Source organism: Natrix helvetica (genome assembly GCF_964273705.1).
Source record: "Natrix helvetica genome assembly, chromosome: 2".
Lineage (NCBI taxonomy): Eukaryota > Metazoa > Chordata > Lepidosauria > Squamata > Natricidae > Natrix > Natrix helvetica.
In genome coordinates, this window is record NC_138552.1 from 260,116,341 (window position 1) to 260,139,232 (window position 22,892).

The window sequence follows — 22,892 nt, forward strand, 5'->3', positions numbered from 1 at the left end:
AGCATGTATGTGTGTGTATGTATGTATGTACTGTATGTCTCTCTCTATCTATCTACACACACACACACACCGGTATATCATGCATATAGTATGTTATATTCTTAAATAAATGATCCAGGCTATATTTTCTTAAGAAAGGGTCCTTTAAGAAATTAGGGGTCTGTAACTATATAGTTTAAACCCAGTTATTATTCAATTCATTAACAGGATTATATGTGAATTCCTGGTGACACAGGATTCCAACAGTGATTTTCTGAGCCAAGGAAACAGGGAATCTGTGGCTGGGTGGTGTTTAGCAAAGCTCCCTAAAGTTAACATGATGTCTAGAGACAATACAGTAAACTAGAGAGCTGGCAATTTATAGTATCTGGAATTTGGGTGAGGTCCCATACTATGATCAAAATTCAGCATCTTGAAGCAAATTATGGGACCATCTGTGCTTGATGTGGCTTTTTTAATTTTTTAATTTTCCACTGCCATTAAGAACTTAATTTGCCTTGAGATTCTCTCTCCCTCCCTCCACACACAAACACAACTTCAATGCCCTCCTCCAAGAATCATTACTGCATATATGATTACAGAGTTACAGCTTTCCAGAGTGAGAACGTCCTTGGCTTGTACTGCAATCTTGGGAACTAAAAAGACATTCAAGTATAGCACAGCATATCTCACAACATACATTTGGGCTTCTGCTGGCCAAATCTTTGAAAAGAAATAAAGGGGGAGGGGTAGAAAAAAAAAGTAAATGTTGGACCATGCTGCCATAATTGCTGATACTCAGCCTTTTGTCACAAAATCCGTGTCTAACTCTTAACTGTTCCGTATCAACCTACTTAATACACATTACGGCAGGGGTGTCCAAACTTGAGAACTTTAAGACTTGTGGACTTCAACTCCCAGAATTCTGGGAATTGAAGTCCACAAGTCTTAAAGTTCTCAAGTTTGGACACCCCTGCATTATGGTGAACAGTAGATACACTGATAAACATGTATTTTTTTTCTTGGTTTGTTTCTATCACAAAATCCCTGTGAAATATAATTGGATGTGAGTGCAAGAAAATCTTCATTAACCAATTCACATCACCTTCAAGCTATGGCCTTTCCCTGCTTATGTGGCAGGTTTATGGGGTGAAAGAAATGATCTGCTTGCTGTAAAGGAAGGAACATAAAGATGAAAATATATCTTCAAATACAATCATTTTAGAAATATGATTTTAGTAACTTGCTTAATTTGTTAGAAATCCAGAGTCTGTGGTATAACGAAATGTTTCACGATTGGATGGACTTTCTAAATAACTTAGTTATAGCTTAAATATAAATTAATGCTGAATTTAAGTGGCTTAAACACCACCTGGTACATTGGGACTATACCTTTCATAATCCAACAATCATGCCAGGAAAGACTACAAAAGTTACATAACCATCCAAAAAATATTGATTCCATTACAGAAACCAGGAATTATTCCAGTTTCATTCCAGTTCATAGAATGGAAAGAATAACTGTGTAGCTAAGTTGTGAGTATCCTATCCATGTGTATATTAGAGATAATTTCTAATTTTGCCACTAAATGTATTCACGTAAGAGCAACATGATTTAAAAAATTAAACAAATGTGACTACTTGGGAGATGAAAGACTGTGTCTCCAACAATTGATTCAACTTCCTGTCCATAGGAAGAAAAAATAGGAGAAAACAAATTACTGAAAAATGGAAGAAAACTCACAAGTGATCTGGTGTAAACATAGCTAAATTACTTCAGAAAGCAACCCCATTTTAAAAGTAAAACAAGGGCAAATGATCGAGCATGAGCAGCAACTGTAGCACAATCAAATCAGATTCATGGTATTAAATATATTATGTTTTAAAAACAGAAATAACACGAAGAAGTTGTGTTGTTATTTGTGCAGCCAATATAAACAACTCCTAAGACAAAGAGCTCCTCCACGTGCCTTGTGTAAAAATTACAAGAACACGTGTTCCATTAATTTGGCATCCTCTGCATCATCTGCTTGAATTTCAAACACTCCTTCCAGGCCAGCAAGGATAGAGATGATAAGTTTGTATAAATTTTCCTTTTTGACACTGAGGCATGTTTCAGCTATCTCCTTCCATACTTCAACATTGGAGGCATCTTTTACAATAATCTGTTCCAATGTATCTACAAATATGTTGAGAAAGAAGACAGACAAAGAATATTTGGTTGTTCTCATCTCTGAATCAGTAATGCTTTAAAAATGCATACTTTTTTGGTATGATCATTCAGCAGGTGTTACTGTCAAGAAAATGTTTAAAGCAGATAAATTTTAATTTGAAGGGGAACTAGGTCCAACTTTGGAATTATGATTGAAGTTAAGGAGAATCTAACCCTTTCCTCTCTCCATTTTGTAATTAAAATCTCTCCCCTACACTTTATCTAGTCAGATAATTACAAGCAAAGAAATTTATATTGCATAGATGTCATAGGGCATGGCCTTGAGTGGAGGAGGAAAAGAGGTACCATGACAACAGTCGGGACTGAGTTCAGGTCAAGAAAATATCTTGAGAAAATATCTCAGACAAGCCCCTTCCTAGTTCACATGAAGATAAAGGGAGGGATGGGGAAGCACATTCAGACTTGCAAGATTCTGTTACTAAAGCTGTTACAATAAAATAAGTTTCTTAGCCTGGTCCACTTCTAGGGTTGCCACATTCCCACTGGAAAAAGTCAAGCTATATTTACCTTTGCCCTTTTTGGTAATATCCTCCAACAAGCGTATGCCATGTATTTGATGTTCTGTTCCAATGAGAGAAAGGATGGTTTCCCCAAGGGACATGATTGGTGGTTTCCCATCCCATTCTTGAGTAAGGAAACGGATGAAATCTATACGAGGACAGTGCTTCAGTAGAAAGATATAATCCTCTGAAATCAAACAGCACAGAGGTTAGAAAACAAAAAACAAAAAAAAGATCAGATATTTTTATATTTCCAGCTCGAAAAGCGTGTCTGTCATTTTTACTTTCCAGCATAAAATGAGCAGAAGTGTACCACCTTTGAAAACTCAATACTGTATGGAATTATTGCATTTTTAGATATATAACCTCAGAGCTCTTTTTCATTTGTTAATCATTTAAAGCAAAGATTAAAAAAACAATGAAATAAACAGCATTTTCTGTCTCTCAACTGTGGCCTCTGTCATGTATGTTTGTATGTGAACAATATCAACATCAAAGGCATGATTAGATGATGATAATAATAATAATAATAATAATAATAATAATAATAATAATAATAATAATAATAATAATAATAATAATAATAATAATAATAATAATAATAATAAATATTTATTTCTTAGCCGCACCCTCTCCCGAAGGACTCGGGGCGATAAATGTCCCACTGCTTTTTGTTGTGTACGACATGCATGTAAAAACAGGTAGAACTTTGATAGCACTGGTTGGTGTTGGCAATGCCACAGACATCCTTGATCTCAACCTTGCTTTGGCAATGACCAAGAAATACAGTGCTTTGTTCAGCACACAAATGCTTGATTCAATTAGCTAACTCCTGGAGGACCGGTTCATTAACACTGTCAGTCTTGATAAGGTGGACCTGCAATAAAATGTTTCTTCTTCAAAAATGAATTCCGGCAGAATAAATACATGGAAAGAAGACATTATATCATTTTTAAAGATGGCTGGGGATGTTACAAGTATGCTAAAATTTGCTGGAGAGAAAATGGTCATATATTAAAAACCATAGTAGCCATTTCATATCTGCTCAACTTATTCAAAGTTCAGTGGATTGTTTGAGGAGAAAATGTTGTCCTTAATTGAATGGGGCCAAATTTCTGTTTTCCCCCCAGGGGAAGAACAGAAACATACACACACTCACATTTGCAAAACATTTACATCGAATTAGATTTATTCATTCCATCCTTTTCTCACATACACATACTATAGGCCAGTGTTTTTCAACCTTGGCAACTTGAAGATGTCCGGACTTCAACTCCCAGAATTCCCCAGCCAGCAAATGCTGGCTGGGGAATTCTGGGAGTTGAAGTCCGGACATCTTCAAGTTGCCAAGGTTGAAAAACACTGCTATAGGCAAACACATGCATACATCCTGATAGCACTGAAAGCCACCCGAACATCATTATAACACTATCAGATATAATTTAAAAGAGAGACATAAATACAATGTAGCTCTGAAATGTACCTGTGGAAAGAAGTTTGAAATGATGTAGATAATCCATGGCTCCATAAATCTGGCCCTGTTTGCACAAGCATAAAACAGCTTTTTTGTGTGCCCCACACGCACTGTATGCAATTTGAGCCAAAGCTAGACACTGGGACCTGTTGTGCGTATCCACATCTGCATACTTAAAGATTGCATCACCGGCAGCCTCAGAGAATTCCAATCTGGGAGAAACAAAGCAAACAAAACATCGTTAGATAATATACGAATTCTGGACATTGTAAAGAAAAGTGGAATAATGATGATGATGATGATGATAATAATAATAATAATAATAATAATAATAATAATAATAATAATAATAATAATAATAATAATAATAATAATAATAATATCTTATTCTTTTAAAGGATAACATAAAAGCAAAGAGTTAGGATAAATAACAGAAAAAGTTATGGGGAAAAGAAAACAAGCACATTTGACGAATTCACAACCCAATTTTTTGTTCTCATACATTTCTCCTTTTGGAAAATAGGGTATACTTTACCAAAGCCCACCTTTCTACACCTTAAAAGTCTCTACTGTCTTTTAAGACCATATCTTAGTCCATATCAAGAGCAAGATCAGAATATGCACCAGAAAATATTCATCAGGAATAAAAATGAGAGAAGTGCCACCATGCCTTATAGCGATCCCTAATTTCATAAACCTCATTGGAGTGCATTTATAGGCTTGGTAGATGTTGCAGAGGGAATCATGAGCCCCAATAGATTTGCCTGAAAGGTGATACCTCTTTCCCATTCAGGTGATTATTATTATTTTTTACTTCTTAAACCAACCCTGGATTCTCTATGCTTTTCAGGGATTTCAACTGCAACTGGAATTTGAGACTGAGCTACAGGTTGGCTGTTGTGTCCAGAAACTTCTGGAGATGGACCCTGTTCAAGTTCCACTTCAGATATTATCTTAAAAATGGAAGATGAGCTGTAAACCATAAACCTCATTCTCTTATTAAATTGGACGCTTTCTCCTATAGCCTTTCTGAAACAAACTGTCATTGGGCTAGCTGGTTTTGTCCATAATAATTTTTATGCAAAATTTGCATATAATAAATATTCTATTTTTGCTGGTTTCTCCTAACTTTAAATATCCTGCTCTCCTTCTGAAAGATTCCTTATTCTACCCTGCCTTCAGCTCGCATGAATTGAGTTTGATGGAGATGGGCTAATTCAGTTTGAAAATAATGCCTGGTATCCTTTAAGAATTGTTGTCTAGAATGTACTGATAATTGATTTATCAGAAATAATAGTATTCTTCAGCACCTGCTTTCCTGAAAATATGTCATTTAGTTTATAAGTGAATATTCTGGCAGCCAATGCCCATGATCCTGCTATTCTTGAATATTTGTCATAGTTACCTGGAATTCCCACAGAATGACCTATAGACTACTTGTACATAATGTATATCTTCTGCTCCTGAGCCAGAATTCTGAATGACCACTTACTTGAACAAAGTGATCCAATGCATCACCAAGTCTAACCGTTTCTCAGCTAAGGCACATTTGATGGCTTCAACTGTCAACTTTGCAGGAAGATCCTTCTTAATAGCAATGGTTGTAGTTATAAGTGCATCACAATACAAAAGCAGAGGGAGGATCTTCCCTTTAACATGACCAACAGCTGAAGGGGAAAAGCAATATTTTTAAAACAATTGCTTGTTGCAGTTTGTTTTCTATGTCAGCAATTTTTCTCAAGCTCAGACCTTCTATCTAAGGAGGATTTGAACTCAGAATACTATAAATTAAGAAAATGAGCATATATTTCTCTATTTAACATCATTTGAAAAGTTTTATAAAGAACCATAGAAAGGTGTGAAACTAGGAAACATGTGTGGAATGATTAAAAATACTTTTTGGCTATCAATTGCAATTAATTCACATTCATTATGGTAGCAATCACATTAATAGAAACTAATTAAATATATGCCTCCAGTTCCCTTAAATCACAAAGCCAGAGAATTGTCAAAAAATATTCATACTTTTGACTATGGTTTACTGATATTCAAGACTATATACAAAAGAGGAAGATTGCATCTCATGGTTCATACCCCTAAATTTCTCCAAGGTTTCTTCATTGCGTAGGATTCCTCTAGGACAGTTTGCTGCATATGTTGCTGCAGCCTCATACTGACAACGGGAAAACAGTTCATTGAACCTAGCACAAGTCAAAGAATATAACATTATAAGTGATAGAAAATGGATGCAAAAACGCCTTTATTACTGGCAAAGCCATAGCTAACAAAGCTACAGAGGAAAGACCGTCTAAATGAAGTTAAATGTGTAAGGTCACTTGATATTCAGCCCTTGTGTGAAAAATTGGGAAATGAAAGGAATTAAAAATACATGTTTCAACTTTGTGAAAACTTCCCCATTGGAACAGATGAATCACCCTTCAGGTTTCATTACTTTTTCAAGTTCTCTTTTTCCAGAATAAATCCTTGTCCAAACTATCTCTAGCTTCTTATCATCTTGGTCTCTATCTGCCTAGGTAAGTTTTCACTAGTGATACCAATCCCTGATTTTGTCCTCTTGTCAGTCCAACTATAAATAGCAGAACTCTAGGATAGTAGCATATATCTTCTTGTTATTCTATCCAATACTGTATGAATATCTAATGCTTTCCCAAATAATTTTTCTTCATTATTAAGAGCAAAAGGAGCAGCAGTTATATTCTGCATTGGCTGAATAAAGGGGTATGGTCTGAAAGTCTTTGCTCCAAATCTTCTCTTCTGTTTTGTTTTGCCGAGAACAAAACAATACTTTTCACTGACATTTTTTGCCTGGGCAAGATATCATCTTCCTACTTAGCCTCTATGCTGCAGGTCTCATGAAAAGTCTGTATTTCTGTTTTCACTTCCTGTTACTCACTACAGTGCACTGTGCTCTTGTGGAGTGGATCCAATGTGTTATGACAAAGGGGATGTGATGATATTACAACCAAGTGTGCTTCAAAGATGATTTGAAGAAATGCTTCACACTTCGAGGGAGTACGACAACTCTTCGCTCTACAGTAAAGTAGACTGCCACTTTTCAGACTTCTTACAAAAATGTGGCTGCTGCAAGAATGACTACTGAAGCAATTTTTAAATCACTGCTTCTTTCAAGATTCTATAGTTATTTTAGTGAAGAACCAAGAAGTGTTGCATTTGTGTAAAGCATTTTTCACATCATTTTCGAACTGGGAGTTTGTGTACTCGATGTACTAAACAATTTCATTCATTGCCTAAATAAAGAGACAAGATCAGAAGACATACCTTTCAATATATTCAATCAGATCTTCTGCCTCTTTGCTTTTAGCAGGATCACGTTCAAATACACTTGAGACACTAGAAGCAATTGAACCTGAAAAGTCAGATCCATCCGCAAGAGGTTAATATTTTACACACTTAGAAAACAAAGAATACATTTTAACCAAATCAAGAACTGCAAGGGACACATTTGCAGTAGAAACATACTTTCTTTCACTATTTCAAACTGTGGCTTACATTTCAAAAGGCTTGCTGTAGCCTCTGGAGCTCTCCTTACCCTGCTGTTAAATCAAAGATAAGGAAGAAGCAGGATACATGTACGTCAGTTTATGATCATAATAGCGTCTAACCATTCTGGTTGTAAGTCATGACGATTATAAAGTGGGTCAGTTACATGACCAACCTAATTTTATAGCCTTTTCTATGGAGATCATTATGCAAAGACCATGGTTGTTAAGCAAGCCAATGCTTCTCTATGGGGCCTTTTTTTTGCAAAAACCAGAAATAATTGCCACATTTTGGCAAAACCATCATGTGACTGCAGGACAATGCAAATGACCATAAATGCAATCCAGCTATAGAGTGCCCTAAGTGTGGTCCTGTGACTGCGTGGATAGGGACCATAGGAATTTTGAATCTGGCTTGTAAGTAACCCCAGGTAGGTCCATCAGAACTTCAAATGGGAGATTGACAATCTCAACCTTACACGGGAAAAGACCCGAATACAACAAAACCAGCATATATATATCATGCTGTGTGGTCTTTGGTTGTTCGGGTTTTCTCCCGCGTAGAATTGGAAGTATCTTCACGACGTTTCGATGAAGTCTCATTCATCATCTTCAGGCTGGTGCTTCTGGCTTGGTGCTTCCGGCTTGGTGCTTCCAGGAGCAATGTGAGATCTCAGCCGGTTCCTCCTTTTAACTGCCAGTGGGGGTTTGTGCTGATTGGGTGGGAGCTTGGCTGCATTCTGATTGGGTGGAGGTGTATTCTGATTGGTAGGGGGCTTGGCTGTGCTCTTATTGGATGGGAATTTGGCTGTGCTCTGATTGGATGGGGGCGTGTTCTGTTTGGGTGGGGGCCTGGTTGTGCTTGTGTTAGTCTGAGTTGCAGAGGGATTTGAGCTGGTGAGCTGCTTTACTGTTGTTTGGCTTCGCGTTTGTGGTCGTGCCACATCTCCGTGGTGGGCATCAGTTTGCTTAATGTATGGATCGGAGGGGTTTAAAGTGGCTAATAATGCAGCTGTGGTCTGGCTTCTGGTTTGTGGTCCGGCTTCTGGTTTGTGGTCATTATCGGTGTGGGTTTGGGCTTGCTTTTGGCGTGGATGTGTGATAGTGACATCCTGTGTGGTTTTCGTGAGTGTGGGTCTGGTATCTTTCTTTGTGTTAGGGACTCGTTTGTCAGTGAGGGCGGGTTTCCAAATGGCTGGTAGGCGGGAGGTATCATCTCGTTTATTCATGCTGTGTGGTCGTTTTTCTATCTCAATAGCTTCTCTGATTATTCTGTTGTTAAAGTGTTCAATTTTGGCAATAGTTCTGGTCTTTTTAAAGTCTATATCATGTCCTGTGGCTTTGAGGTGTTGGACCAGGGAAGAAGTTAGTTCCTCCTTTCTGACTGAGTTTTTGTGTTCTTCAATGCGTGCCTTTATTCTTCTGTTGGTTTGTCCGATGTATGTGGTGGGGCAGGTGGTGCATGGGATTTCATATACTCCTTGATTTTCTAACTCTATTTTGTCTTTGGGGTTTCTTAGGATGGTGGATATTTTTCGGTTTGTGTAGAATGCTGTCTTGATGTTGTGTTTGTGGAGGATCTTGCTGATTCTGTCTGTGGTGCCTTTTATGTATGGGAGGAGGGCTTTGCCGTTTTCTTGTTCACTGTCTTGGATTTTAGTGGGGTTTTCTTTTTGGATTAGGTTAGTGATATTGTTTCTTTGGAATCCGTTGGATGTTAGTACGTTGGTGAGAGTGTGTAGTTCGGTTTTGAGGTGTTGTTCGTCTGCTAAGCATTTTGTTCTGGAGATGAGTGTCTTGGCTACAGAGTTGATCTGTGCTGGGTGGTGGTGTGAGAGTGCGTGCAAATAGCGGTTTGTGTGTGTTTTCTTCTGGTAGATGGTGTGTCCTAGGGATCCATTGGATTTCTTATAGACTAAGACATCCATATATATATAAACAAATTGTGAAACATAACATCAAGAAAGTTAATGTAAGTCCACATCATAAAATGTAAGCACTGAATGATATAATATAGCCACTGATGATATAGCGACTTTCATTTCAAAAGCTTGGTGGAAAAGATGATCTTCACCAGAGGGGGTATTCTGCTAGTCCACCCCGGTTCAGGCGAACCGGTAGTGGCGGTGGTGGGAGGCTCCACCCACCTGCTCAGATGTCATCACGGATGCTCTGCGCATGCACAGAAGGTTCTGCGCATGCGCAGAAGCGCCATGCCCGCACACTCTCGGTTCTGAACCGATAGCGAAGATAAGAGGATTTCATGCCTGATCTTGCATCCTGCAAAGTAAATGGGCAAGAACCAATCTTAGCTGGAGAGGTCCCAGAGAAAGGCCTGCGTCTATTCTCACTTCCCTTTGACTTCTTGAAGAGAGGGAACCAGAAGCAAATCTTCTTAGTCAGAATGCACGGGGTGGGCAGTTCCTAATTGGAAAAAACAGTTGCAGGCTTTAAATGTGCTCTGACTGATTAAATATGTCGCTGCAGACAAGCTGAGACGATGACCATTGTGTAAAATAAAAGACCAGTGAGTACACCAGTCCTTCATGACATTGAGAGATTACCCACTTATGCTCTGAATGACAGCTCCTTGCAAGGAGACCATAAAACAGTTTGAGTTGAGTGCTAGGAGCCAAGGGAGAAGACATCTTTACACTCAGCAGTGGCAAGGCCTTTTATACAGACATAAAGACAATAGAAATGAATCATTTTGGAAATGTTCAAATTAACTATTTTATGGATATTAGAGACCTTTGAAATGACAAGCTTAATTTTACACTTTGAATTTTAAAAAAAGTTTTCAACATTTAAAACAATATACAAATTCCAAAAAACATGAAAAAAGAAATTTTGATTAAAATTTTTTTTAACAGATTTGAAGACCAGAGATGTGGTATATTGGTTATTTGTTATGTAACCTACAAAAACCAAATATATAATTAAATAATATAAGAATGACTGGCATGGAACCAAACCCATTTTAACAGTTGAGGTTTGATGAAAGTTGCAAGTGGACACTAGAGGGAACTAAAGCACCAGAGAGAAAGGAGTTAAAATGGCTAAGCCAAGTATAAACTTTTCCTATGCTACAGTTTTTTTGAAATTCAGCCTGAAATATTTATTAATAAATATTTATCTCAGAAAGAATACAGATTTTAATGGATAACTGTTTAGAGGACGCAAGAAAAAATAAATTAAAAAAACCCTCTACCTGAAATAGACCTTATAGTTTGAAAACATGAAAGACAACAAAATTAAAATTACTAAAATGGGAATACAAAAGATGAACTAATAAAAGAATCTGGTTATGTAACAGCTACAACAAAAGAAAGTCTGGATTATGCCTCTTTATGGGAAGAAAAGGATCTGGATCTGGAGCAGCTCTGACAAGAAATCCTGGATGATGCCTCTTTATGCAATTTACAAAAAAAAAGGCTGGGGAAACTAAAGAAGTGATAAAAGATCAAATCTTTAGGAAGGATTTAAAGGTCAGATTGCGCAGAGCAAAAACAATATAAAGGACTATTTAACCAGGGATAAACTATTTCATATTTCTAGTAATGCCTAATGGGCTTTTTGCTGAACCTAGATTGAAAATATTGGTTTTCATATAGATAAAAGGCAATGAGGAGCGTTGTTTTTTTTATTTGAAGAGATAGTGAAAAGTTAGTATCTTATGTGTATTCAGTGTAATTAAGAGTGGAAGCAACTTCTTTAGCCTTTGTCTTCTTTTCCTATTACTTTTTTCTTTTTTTCTGCATTTTGATTTTTCTTTTCATTTAGTTTGTATTAATTTTTACTATGTTTATTAAAATTTTAATGACTTTTTAAAGGAAAGGACAGTCCCATAGATAACAAGGACCTATGCCATAAACGGTTTTATAGGTTACAATCAGCACACTACAAAATGCATCCAGAAACCTATTGGCAGCCATTGCAGTTCTCCCACAATTTAGGTATAAATCAAAAATCCCAAGAAACAATGGTAAAAACAATATAAGCCCTATTTCTGTAAATAAATGGCACAGTGTTTTTTCAGCATAACAGAAACACACTGACCTTAATGCACCACCAGAAACATGTATTTTTTCTGATTTTTTGCAAAAAGATGAAGTCTGATGTGTTTTTACCTTTTGCAAGTTTCTCACTTTCTATCATTTGATGAATGAGGTGCTGCAGTGTGTCAATACTCTTGTCTGAATTCTCCCAGATAGTGATCACATTTGCAAACAGAGTTAGCCGATAATAACTATAAAAATCAGAATATTGGTTAAAATGTGACTATGTCAGAATCAACTGTAGTTTGAATTCTCCAGGGTTTTCTGTACCACATTATTTTATTCCCTTGTATCAAAACACAGGACAAAACTTTCTGAGAAAAAGAATTTCTCCAATGTCTTAATTTGTCAGTGGCATGTAATATACACATACATAAACTACACTACAATCATGATTGCAAATAGTATTAACTGAATTAAAGCATTTCCTATACTGGCAAATCTCAATGCTAAAAATAGGTTTCATATGCATATTATGATAAAGTCCCTTGCTAGACTGTATTTGCGTCTATTTGATTAAGTGGGTTCATCCACAATCTTAACTTTAGCTCCACATTTAGTTAAAAAGAACAATGGTGGAAAAAATATTGTTTTTCTTTCTGTTTTCTCTTTGCAAACATTCAAAAGAATTTAATTGTCAACTGTGAAAAAAAAAATACTGGGCATTGGCCTGATTCAGCAGGCTTTTCTGATATTTTATGGACCATACAATCATGATATAATACATGAATAAGCTCTTACCCTATACATAGTAATTAAATTTATTTTTAATTATCAAAGTTATTAATATTACATCATATCATAGATCTATTAATTGAATACTAGTTATTCTGAGTGACTGGCTTTCTCAGATTTCATGTGGGAATATTTTGTACTGTATTGTGTGTTGCCAATACACTTCAACTGGTTGTTTCATAATAATCTATTACTGTAAATTGTTATTATGCCATTTAATAGTACTAGGAATTCCAGGAACTGAGCTTTACATATGCAAAATATTTATTTATTTGACCACCCTTCTCACAACGGTCACTTTGGATGGCAAAGAACTCCTGGCATCATGGAAAAAATAATAACTCCATTTTAGAGAAATACATAGAGAAATACAGTAATAGCAGCAGAGCTACCTAACATTCTGAACCAAATGTCTGGAATTAATATGTCTTTGATGCATTGATTTCCCCCATTAAACCTATTAATGGCTGCTATGTTTCAGTTGAGGTTTGTTGAGTTTTCTGTTGGTGCTTATCTAACCACAGTTGCTAAGACAGAACATACAATTTTAGAAATTACAATTCTAGGATCTATTCTAAGTCATTGCTCTAATCCAGGGGTGTCAAACTTGATTTCATTGAGGGCCGCATCGGGGTTGTGTTTGACCTCGGGGGCCTGTGGTAGGCATGGCCAGGGTGGGCATGGCCAGCTCAATGTCACTTGTGTCAGGGGTGCCTGTGGTGGCCCAAGTACTCTACCAGCAAAAATGGGCTCCCGAGCTCCATTTTCAGCTTCAACGGCTTCCTGAAACCCTCTGCCAGCCAAAACGGAACTCACAAGGGCTGCCCGCGGCCTTTGCAAGCACCATTTCCAGCTACAACGGAGCGCTGTTTTCGCTGGCAGAGGCACCACAGGCCGATCCTGTACTGTTTCCAGGGCTGCCCTGCGGGCCAGATCCAAGCACCCTGCAGGCCAGATCCTTTAGTTTGACACCCCTGCTCTAATCTGATGAAAATAAAGTGAGCAATGTTATTACAGCTATTCTCACTATTCAAAAAATGAAGAAAAGAGAAAATACTTCAAATAAGTTAGTGCATATTGCAAAAGGGACCTTTATACCAAAACTTCAGTCTTTCATTATTTTTTTCAGCTACATTTCGCTTTTGAAGAGCTTGATTCATGTCTCCTTCAACATTGGCTATGTTTTCTATGGGAATGTATTTTGTCAGCATGTCTTCTTTCAATTCCTTAAACCTTTTTTGTAGATGAGTTAAGTGATTAGAAAGGACATCTACATCAAGAGAGTCTTTCAAATTAAGACCTAATGAAAAAAGGAGGAAAGTTTCCATCAGTGATCATACTGACAGACTATAATTTCAAACTGTTCACATTCTGTTATAACAAAAAAGCATTCTGTTATTATTAGCCAAACTTCAAAGTCATCAGAGAGGTCTGCTTTTTTGGAAAGTATAACTAAAAAAAAGCTACAATTTTCAAGTAGAATGCATACTTTGCATGGCAGATTCAATTCTATTCTTTCATATATTGCACGTGATAGTTAATTTCAATTTTATCCTCAGTACTCATCTGTTTAAAAAAAATAGAAAGGGCACCATCCAACTGTCCATTTAGGCTTGGCCTTCAATCTTGGCTCAGCTAAGATTTAGAATGTAATGGAGAACATATAATTATTCAAAACAATCTTAGATATTAACATTGCAGTATAATACAAAAGCTGGTTAGTGCTCCTGGTGTCAGACAAAATTGATTTTTTAAAATTATAAACAACTCCATCTTACCTGGAATTTTTTTAGCAGGATTAACTTTCTTGACTGGGGATAAATCTTCTTTTAATAAGAGTGTTAACCTTAAACTTTTTAGTTTCTGTATTAAGCTCTCAGTTCTTTCAGAATTCTTCTCGATTCTTTTCACTCTTAAAAAGAAAAACAATTCAAATAACACATTACCTATTGACAATTGCATATAATTTCAATAACTGGAGAAGAATTATAAATGCCTTTTAGATATTTAAGTTTTAAGTATTCCCTTAAAAATTATGCTATTAATGAAAGTTATTTAGCTTTGTGTAACTTCATTGGGAATTTGGGGACAAAGTAAATGAAGGAAGATGGGGGGGGGGGGAATAAGTAAACCTTCAGTTAAAAGAAAGAATAGTTTGTGTTCATCTTCCATAATTCCTTAACTAGCAGTCTATCGGGATGATTAGTACAAGTAATCCTTGATTTATGACCAGAATTGAGCCCAAAATTCCTGTTATGAAGTGAAACAGTTAAGTGAATCTTGCCTCATTTTACAACCTTACTTTATATATTGTTAAGTGAATCATTGCAGTTCTTAAATTAGTAAATCTGGCTTCCCCATTGACTTTACTTATCAGAAGGTCAAAAAATATAATCATATGACCCTGATACACTTCAGCGGTAATTAATGAGTCAGTTGCCAAGCGCCTGGATTACACATAATTGTATCTTTTGCTCTTTTTATAGATCATCTATATATTTAGAACCTAATCTCTGTATATAAAAGTGTGTGTGTGTGTGTCTGTGTGTGTTCCAGCATAACTCTGGAACTCCTCAAGCAATTTCAGCCAAACTTGGTACACAGATGACTTACTCTCTAGAAACAAATACTGTGGGGGTAAGACACCTTGTGCATGTTCTGTTATGATACAGCCTGTTGTGCCTTAAAATGGCTTCCACCGTACTGCCATAAAATGTCTTCTACTGTGCAGCGCAGTGAAGTTGCCATAATAGCTTCATAGTACTCCCCAAGGGGGCTACCTCTTAGGTAAGGGGGGAAATCCAACATTAGAAATTACATTTGGTCCAGACATTTTCAACAAGGTTATTGATTATTTTTGGGGACAAATGTATGGCTTCTGGGGGCACAGGGAAAACATTTGTAACTAATTTATTTGTTGCCGAAATCAGGGCTTTTCCTGTCTAATACAATATTAGGATAAATAAATACCTGGGCAATGTCGGATTATCAGCTAGTTAGTCTATAAAATGAATAATTTTCTGTAGAGAATTTTCAAAAAACCTTCCTAAAATTATGCTCACATTTGGCCATCATAGCTCCCTCTAGTGGCCAAAGGATATTTATTGTTTGCTTGCTTGCTTGCCAATCAGAATTCATAAAAATCTGGGAATTTCAGCCCCCCACAACAAAGCAATCCAGGTTACAGGTTATTTAAAAATAATAAAATAAAACAACAGCTTTCTATTCTATGTTTCTCCATCAGAATTAAAAAGAAAAAATACTCCAGCTTCCTTATTTTAGCTTGTCTCCAGCAAACCTCTTCCTTGTCATTTAATAAAGAAGTCTCAAAAATGCTGCAGAGCTTCAAAAAGGGGTGACACGCTGTGACTGAAGAGAGCCTCTTTTAGTGAATACAGATAATAATGTCATATGTTGATTAAGAAATGAAAGATACGACTTATTGTCAATTTGAAAAATAAATTCCAAAATGGCTGCTTTTCTAACAATGAGGTGATTGCAGTCCTGCCCCAACCCCCAGCTGAATGGCTCACCAGCTGCTCCGAAGCACAGTTCCTGAAGCTTCTGGCAAAGCACTGCTGTATAGAGGATCCTGTGGAGTGATTCTAGAACTTTCCCTAACCCAGAAGAGTCACATAAAACAGATGCCTCTTTTTTCTGTTAGTAAATTGGAAAAAATGGCAATCCAGAGAAAGAAGCCTTTCTGGGCATGTCAACCATTGGCCATGTTCACAGGAAGTCTCCTGATTTGCAATCTTTCAGACTATTGCAGTTTTCCCCCAAATCAACCTCTGATTCTTCCATTATCATCATTCAATGGAGTATAACACTTAACTTTACCCAACCAAAGGTGCCATGGAAAAATTCTGCATATTGTGGTACACTAATATGCTGTAGATACGTCCCTTTCATGTCAAATTTGCTAGCTATCATTATCTGCTAGCGTCCAAACTCCAATGTAGTTCTACTTGGTCATCTGCGGTAGTGTCAGAATTTGTGACATATAAAAATAGCATTTCTTGCTTATTTGCCTTTCTTTTCGTAAATCTAACTTTTGTTAGAGAGAATATTCATTCTGTAAGCATTTACAAAGGCATAAGACACAAACACTTTTTTAAAAATGAAAAAACACCATATAGTATTAGCAATTTCAAATCACATCATGTCACTTTATGAGAGACTAGTTCAAAATTGTGCCCTGAACACCCCACCCCTGCAAAAGAGTGAAAGAGGTTCTTACTTTTCTTCCAGCTGAGTTATTCTTTTCTTACAATATGTTAAAGTTGAAGATTCGCAGGCTAATGTTTTAAATTTTCCATGAAGATAAAATGCATCATGCTGGCCCTTTTTTATTACTTCTATAAAAGCATCATATTCTTGCTTGATTGTGGTCAAAATGCTTTTGTATGCATTAACATGCTCAATTATCTGTTTTAACAACACAGAAATTGATTAATGTCAAAATTGTTTAATAGTGATACAATAAATAAATAGTGATATAACAAAAAGAGCTGACCTTACTGCAAGTTTAAAATAAACTCTTTCTGAATCAAACAAAAGAAAATTTTAACATACTATCCTGTTCCCCATCATTGGTAATTAGATACTTCTGGAAAATCCATCAGCAGGAAAGTAATGCAATTAATATTTCCTTTTATTCTTCAAAAACTGCATGCATACTTCTAAATTCAAAGTTTCAAAAAAGTTCATAGTAAAGCTATCTTATATTAGCACTTTGCCTCCTCTTAAAGCACACAAAACATCTTAAAAATCATAGAAGAGGATGGAATAACCAGAATGTCAAGAACATATCAATACTGCCAGAAGGCAGGACAAGATTTGTTTTAGGTGAGAGATTGAAGAAAAAGGAGTGTGTGTCCCGGCCTACAGTATTTATTTTCTATCTTTAGGGGGGATGCCACACTTTTCTAGGCTGGTCCTCAAAGTGAGTGAGATCAAAATAGCAAATACAACAACGATACAGCCTAGGATCAGGGGTGAAATGCTACCGGTTCGCACAAACCGGTAGGGACGATTGTCATTGGTTCAGCGAACCTGTAGTAAAAAACAGCTTCTGACGTTCACACAGATCAGCTGTGAGCCATGTGATCATCGGAAGCTTTTTTTCCACTTTTTAAAGCATTTTTTTCCTGCCAATTCACCGGAACTGGCAGGAAAAAAATGCTTTAAAAAGTGAGGGGAAAAAAGGTTCCATAACAATCAGCTGTGCTGTGTGATTGTAGGAACCTTCCCCCCCACACACACACTTTTAAAAGCATTTTTACTACCTATTTGTCTAAACCAGTAGTAAAAAAATACTTTAAAAAGTGAAAAAAAAGGGTCCCATGATTTGTTTATTTATTTAGAAGGTGACAAGCAACAGGGAGAAAGCAGAATTATTTAACTCATGTTTTGCATCTGCCTTTACACAAAGGGATAAAACAGTCCAATCTGTCAAAAGCAGCACCACAAAAATCAGATTAGGAACACAAATTGAAATAGGGAAGAAAATGGTAAGTGAGCACCTGTCTACCCTAGATGAGTTCAAATCACCAGGACCGGATGGATTACACCCCAGGGTTCTGAAGAAACTAGCAGACGAGATCTCATAACCACTGAATTATATCTTTCAGAGATCCTGGAACACCGGGGAACTACCAGAGGACTGGAAAAGAGCTGATGTGGTTCCCATCAAAAATAGATCCAGGAAACTACAGACCTATCAGCCTGACCTCAATACCAGGAAAGATTCTGGAAAAAATAATCAAGCAACGAATTTGCGAACACCTAGAAGCAAACAAAGTAATAGCCAAAAGTCAACATGGATTTGTCAAAAACAGATCATGACAGACTAATCTTATTGCATTCTTTGATAATGTGACAAAATTAGTGGACCAGAGGAATGCCGTCGATATAGTTTACTTGGACTTCAGTAAGGCTTTTGATAAGGTAGACCATAACCTACTACTAGATAAAGTAGAAGAATGTGGGTTAGACAGCATCACCACCAGATGGATTCGTAACTGGCTGACCAACCGCACTCAACGTGTAGTCCTCAATGGAACTGCATCTACATGGAGGGAAGTATGCAGTGGAGTACCCCAAGGCTCTGTTTTAGGCCCAGTACTCTTCAACATCTTCATCAATGATTTGGATGAGGGAATAAATGGGGAACTCATCAAATTTGCAGATGACACCAAGCTGGCAGGAATAGCCAACACTCCAGAAGATAGGCTTAAGATACAGAAGGATCTTGACAAACTTGAACATTGGGCACTATCTAATAAAATGAAATTCAATGGTGAAAAGAGTAAGGTTCTACATTAGGCAACAAAAACGGAATGCACAGGTACAGTATAGGTGGTACCATGCTCAATAGTAGTAACTGTGAGAGGGATCTTGGAGTTCTAGTGGACAATCATTTAAATATGAGCCAGCAGTGTGCAGCAGCTGCCAAAAAAGCCAACACAGTTCTAGGCTGCATCAATAGAGGGATAGAATCAAGATCACGTGAAGTGTTAATACCACTTTATAATGCCTTGGTAAGGCCACACTTGGAATACTGCATTCAGTTCTGGTCACCACGATGTAAAAAAGATGTGGAGACTCTAGAAAGAGTGCAGAGAAGAGCAACAAAGATGATTAGGGGACTGGAGACTAAAACATATGAAGAACGGTTGCAGGAACTAGGTATGTCTAGCTTAAGAGAAAGAAGGACTAGGGGAGACATGATAGCAGTGTTCCAATATCTCAGGGGTTTGCACAAAGAAGAGGGAGTCAAGCTATTCTCCAAGGCACCTGAGGACAGAACAAGAAGCAATGGGTGGAAACTAATCAAGGAGAGAAGCAACTTAGAACTGAGGAGAAACTTCCTGACAGTTAGAACAATTAATCAGTGGAACAGCTTGCCTCCAGAAGTTGTGAATGCCCCAACACTGGAAGTCTTTAAGAAGATGTTGGATAGCCATTTGTCTGGAACGGTATAGGGTTTCCTGCCTAGGCAGGGGGTTGGACTAGAAGACCTCCAAGGTCCCTTCTAACTCTACTATTGTATTATTATTGTATTGTTTTATTTATTTATTTATTTATTATTTATTTATTTATTTATTTATTTTATTGGATTTGTCAACCGCTCCCTCTCCCCAAGGGGACTCGGGGCGGTGTACAGACAGAATAAAAAACATTATATACAACAATTACAAAATCCCATAAAAACAAATTAAACACAAGTCTGTACAATAGTGCAAAAATTAATTAGTGCTTAAAACCAAATTAAAATACCCCAAAATTTAAAATAACCGGCCAGGAGAGTCAAGGGATTAGATCATAATTGTGATTGGGCCAGGCCTGCTAATTGGAACAGGTGGGTCTTGAGATCAGTAATGATTCTAATGTCAGGGGGGAGGTCGTTCCAGAGGGTCGGGCCCATCACAGAGAAGGCCCTACTCCTGGGCGTCGCCCGGTGGCATTGTTTGGCGGACGGCACCCGGAGGAGTCCCTCTCTGTGAGAGCGAATTGGTCGCAGGGATGTCTGGGGTAGGATGCGATCCCGCAGATAATTGGATCAGATGATTGCACGGCACCTGAACCTTTTCACCCCACTTCTTAAAGCATTTTTACTACCCTTTGAAATGAATAGGTAGTAAAAAATGCTTTAAAAATTAAAAAAAGTTGGCCATGCCCACCCAGTCACATGACGTCCCTCACCAAGCCACACCAAGAGAACCAGTGGCAAAAAAATTTACATTTCACCACTGCCTATGATCCTGTTTGAGCCACACCACAGTGTCCAGCAGAACAGCGTCCTGCTTGGCTGGGGGTGGAGTTGGACTGGATGACCTAGGAAGTCCCTTCCAACTCTGTTAAATCTGTTAAGAACCTCCAGATAATGTACACACCCCAGAAAAGTAGTACCAGCTTAAGGGCTGATCTGACTAAATCTGAAATAATTTAATTCTTGTTGTTTTTCCAACCATAGTTAATGGGCTTTTAAAAAAAGTTTAGGGGAAACAAATAATATAACCCCCTTCTTCTCATGCATTAGTGGAAAAACAAAATCTTTAAAATGGCCAGTTTGCCAAAAGCCTCTTTCATAAGTATATTTATCAAACTAAGATATTAGGCTGTGTAGAATAGCCAGCAAATCCAGATGCCTTGCTTAAGAACTTGTTTCTCAGAGTAACATACTGGTATTGTGGTCTAGTACCTATAGTACACCTGGTGGTCTCTGAGGCTGCCATACATAGAGAAAAGATCACTCAGCGTGAGATAGAAGGCTGTAAATTCATGTGCTGGGTGAAGTCTGTAACCTCTCACCTCAACTTGGTCATCTTACATCAACATTATTGTTATTATGATTTAATCAATTATTATTATTAAACAATTTTATTTATATTTATATAGCTGATCATTTAACAAAATATGATTGTGGGTGGTACACAATTAAAAAAACATTAAGAACATTCTACAACTGAAAAACATCAATCAGCCTTACTATTAACAGACTGCAGAGGATTCAGTGTCGTAAGTAATGAAGTTGCCTCACTAGTTCATGCTAGATATTATTATTGTACTGATTTCAGCATAAGTCAGACAATATACCAAAGCCATAAAGATCACACTCGCTGATCATGAAAATTGGAATATCTTTAAAAGAGTTTAGTTACCATTTCAAACACATTTCTGTATATTATGTAATAATCCTCTGCTGGTCCTTGCTCAGTACAGCCCACTTTTTCAATTTCTGAAATGATATAATTCTGAATGCTCTCCAGAAATTCTTTCTCAGTCTCTGGGATGATGGGAGGAAGTACTGAACGTTTATTTGCTCCAACACTGGCTGATTTCATGGTGCAGAAGACATCTAAATTTCCATTGCCGATAGCAACTAAGGTATCAGGTCCTTACTTTCATCAGAAGACATGCTTCAGTCAAAACCTAAAAATAATGCCACATCAATAAAAGAAATGAAAATTCCCTCTAACACATCGATTTAAGGATGCATTCTACATGGCTTATTCCCAGGTAAACTAAGGACCATAAAGTAAATCAAGCTGCAGTACCCCTAGTGCCATATGAAATTCAATATGGAGGTAGAGGTTGTGCGTAATAGCAAGATTTTGCAGATCTCAAACACCTCTTGTTGAATTAAATGATAATATATTATCAGGTAAGTATGGATTGCTGACTAACAAACTGAACCATAAGTTAGAAACAAAATATTTCCAAGCCTGAATCTTACAAACCTGAAAGGACTTTTAAATTTTATTTAAGGTTAATATAGGACATAATGTAGGTCCCCAGCTCCCCTCAAGGTTAATGTAAAATATAATGTAGAACCTAGGCTGGGGAGATTTTTGATAATAGCATCATGACCTTTGCCTAGCTAGGTCTCAGTAATGCACACCAGATCTGTGTATTCATCCACCACTGACTCATGACTGGATGCAATCTCATTTCAGAGAGACTTGGCATTTACCAGTAGCACACAAAGGTCACATAAGTGAACAGATACAAAATCACCGCCAAATATTTTGTGGTCAATTCTTAGTCTTTGGACTGGCATTGTATTGACGGGAAAACAGGCAGTACGACTACCTACCAATATCATAAGTTTAAAAAATTCAAACGATTTTCTTCTTTAAAAACTGAATTGTAAGAATGAATATAAATAACCGTATTTTGATATGTGGAAAAGTGAAAGTTTCATTTATACTATATTATTGGCAATTTTTGTTATTGGTAATGTGAACCGTATTTATCAGTTTTTTAAAGTGTATTGTTTTAATAATTTAATATATTTATGCTTTATTCTTAATATATATTCTGTTGTTTAGAAACTAAATGGAAATATTTTAAAAAAAACTCTTAGAGGACAGTCTGGAATCAATGTATCTATTTTACTCACTATACATCGTTTAACATTTTAGACCCTCCTTTGGAAACATTTCTTTAACACCATTTTTGACTAATAATACTTATGTCTGTAGAGCTTCAGCATCACAATTAAGGGCTCCGTCTGTCTTTTCCTAGCAGCCTGTGGGCTCTAAGGGAACTATCTCAACGGGAGGTCATCAACTCTTTTTCTCGCTCTGACGAGAGGCCGTTAAGAAAGCGGCCTATTCGTTTCTCTCCCGATGCTGCCAAGGAAGGCCCACCTCTTTCATCCAACTAAACTCTCCCAGTAGCCAACTGTTGGTAACAACAAGGCGGAACTGTTAATCAGGAAGGGAGGGAAAACTAGCGGCCTTCGAGGGACTGGTGGGAAGTGTAGTTTTCCTCCACACTTCCTTTCTCCCACTTCCGGTCTACTTAAAATTCGATTTAGAATCCTGATGATTCTTCCGCGACTTATCCGGACGTAGACTTTCTCCACTAGGCGCCGCCGTTTAA

General features: G+C 37.1%; 1 protein-coding gene across 3 annotated transcripts; it reads right to left on the bottom strand.

The window, feature by feature from the left end:
* Positions 1-1,012: 1,012 nt before the first annotated feature.
* On the bottom strand, positions 1,013-22,841 carry CLHC1 (clathrin heavy chain linker domain containing 1). Of its 3 annotated transcripts, none has more exons than XM_081943102.1 (12): positions 22,658-22,841; positions 21,167-21,437; positions 16,741-16,928; positions 14,279-14,412; positions 13,599-13,800; positions 11,838-11,956; positions 7,487-7,574; positions 6,281-6,387; positions 5,679-5,853; positions 4,196-4,398; positions 2,720-2,899; positions 1,013-2,158 (listed from the first exon to the last, which is right to left on the bottom strand). In XM_081943102.1, exons 2-12 carry the CDS (start codon positions 21,347-21,349, stop codon positions 1,962-1,964), a joined length of 1,776 nt encoding a protein of 591 aa, XP_081799228.1. In that variant the 5' UTR covers positions 21,350-21,437; positions 22,658-22,841; the 3' UTR covers positions 1,013-1,961. The 3 variants fall into 3 exon arrangements, with proteins under 3 accessions (XP_081799228.1, XP_081799229.1, XP_081799230.1); XM_081943103.1 differs by lacking the exon at positions 22,658-22,841 and adding an exon at positions 22,478-22,645; XM_081943104.1 differs by lacking the exon at positions 22,658-22,841 and adding an exon at positions 22,408-22,645.
* Between the last annotated feature and the right edge of the window lie 51 nt (positions 22,842-22,892).

Coding starts and splice junctions, on each gene's coding strand:
- CLHC1 (XM_081943102.1), bottom strand. CDS start 21,349: ATGAAATCAGCCAGTGTTGGAGCAAATAAACGTTCAGTACTTCCTCCC. Junction 5,854..6,280: donor AACCTTGGAGAAATTTAGGG/GTATGAACCATG, acceptor TTTCCCCTTCAG/CTGTTGGTCATGTTAAAGGG. Junction 2,159..2,719: donor TATTACCAAAAAGGGCAAAG/GTAAATATAGCT, acceptor ACATATTTGTAG/ATACATTGGAACAGATTATT.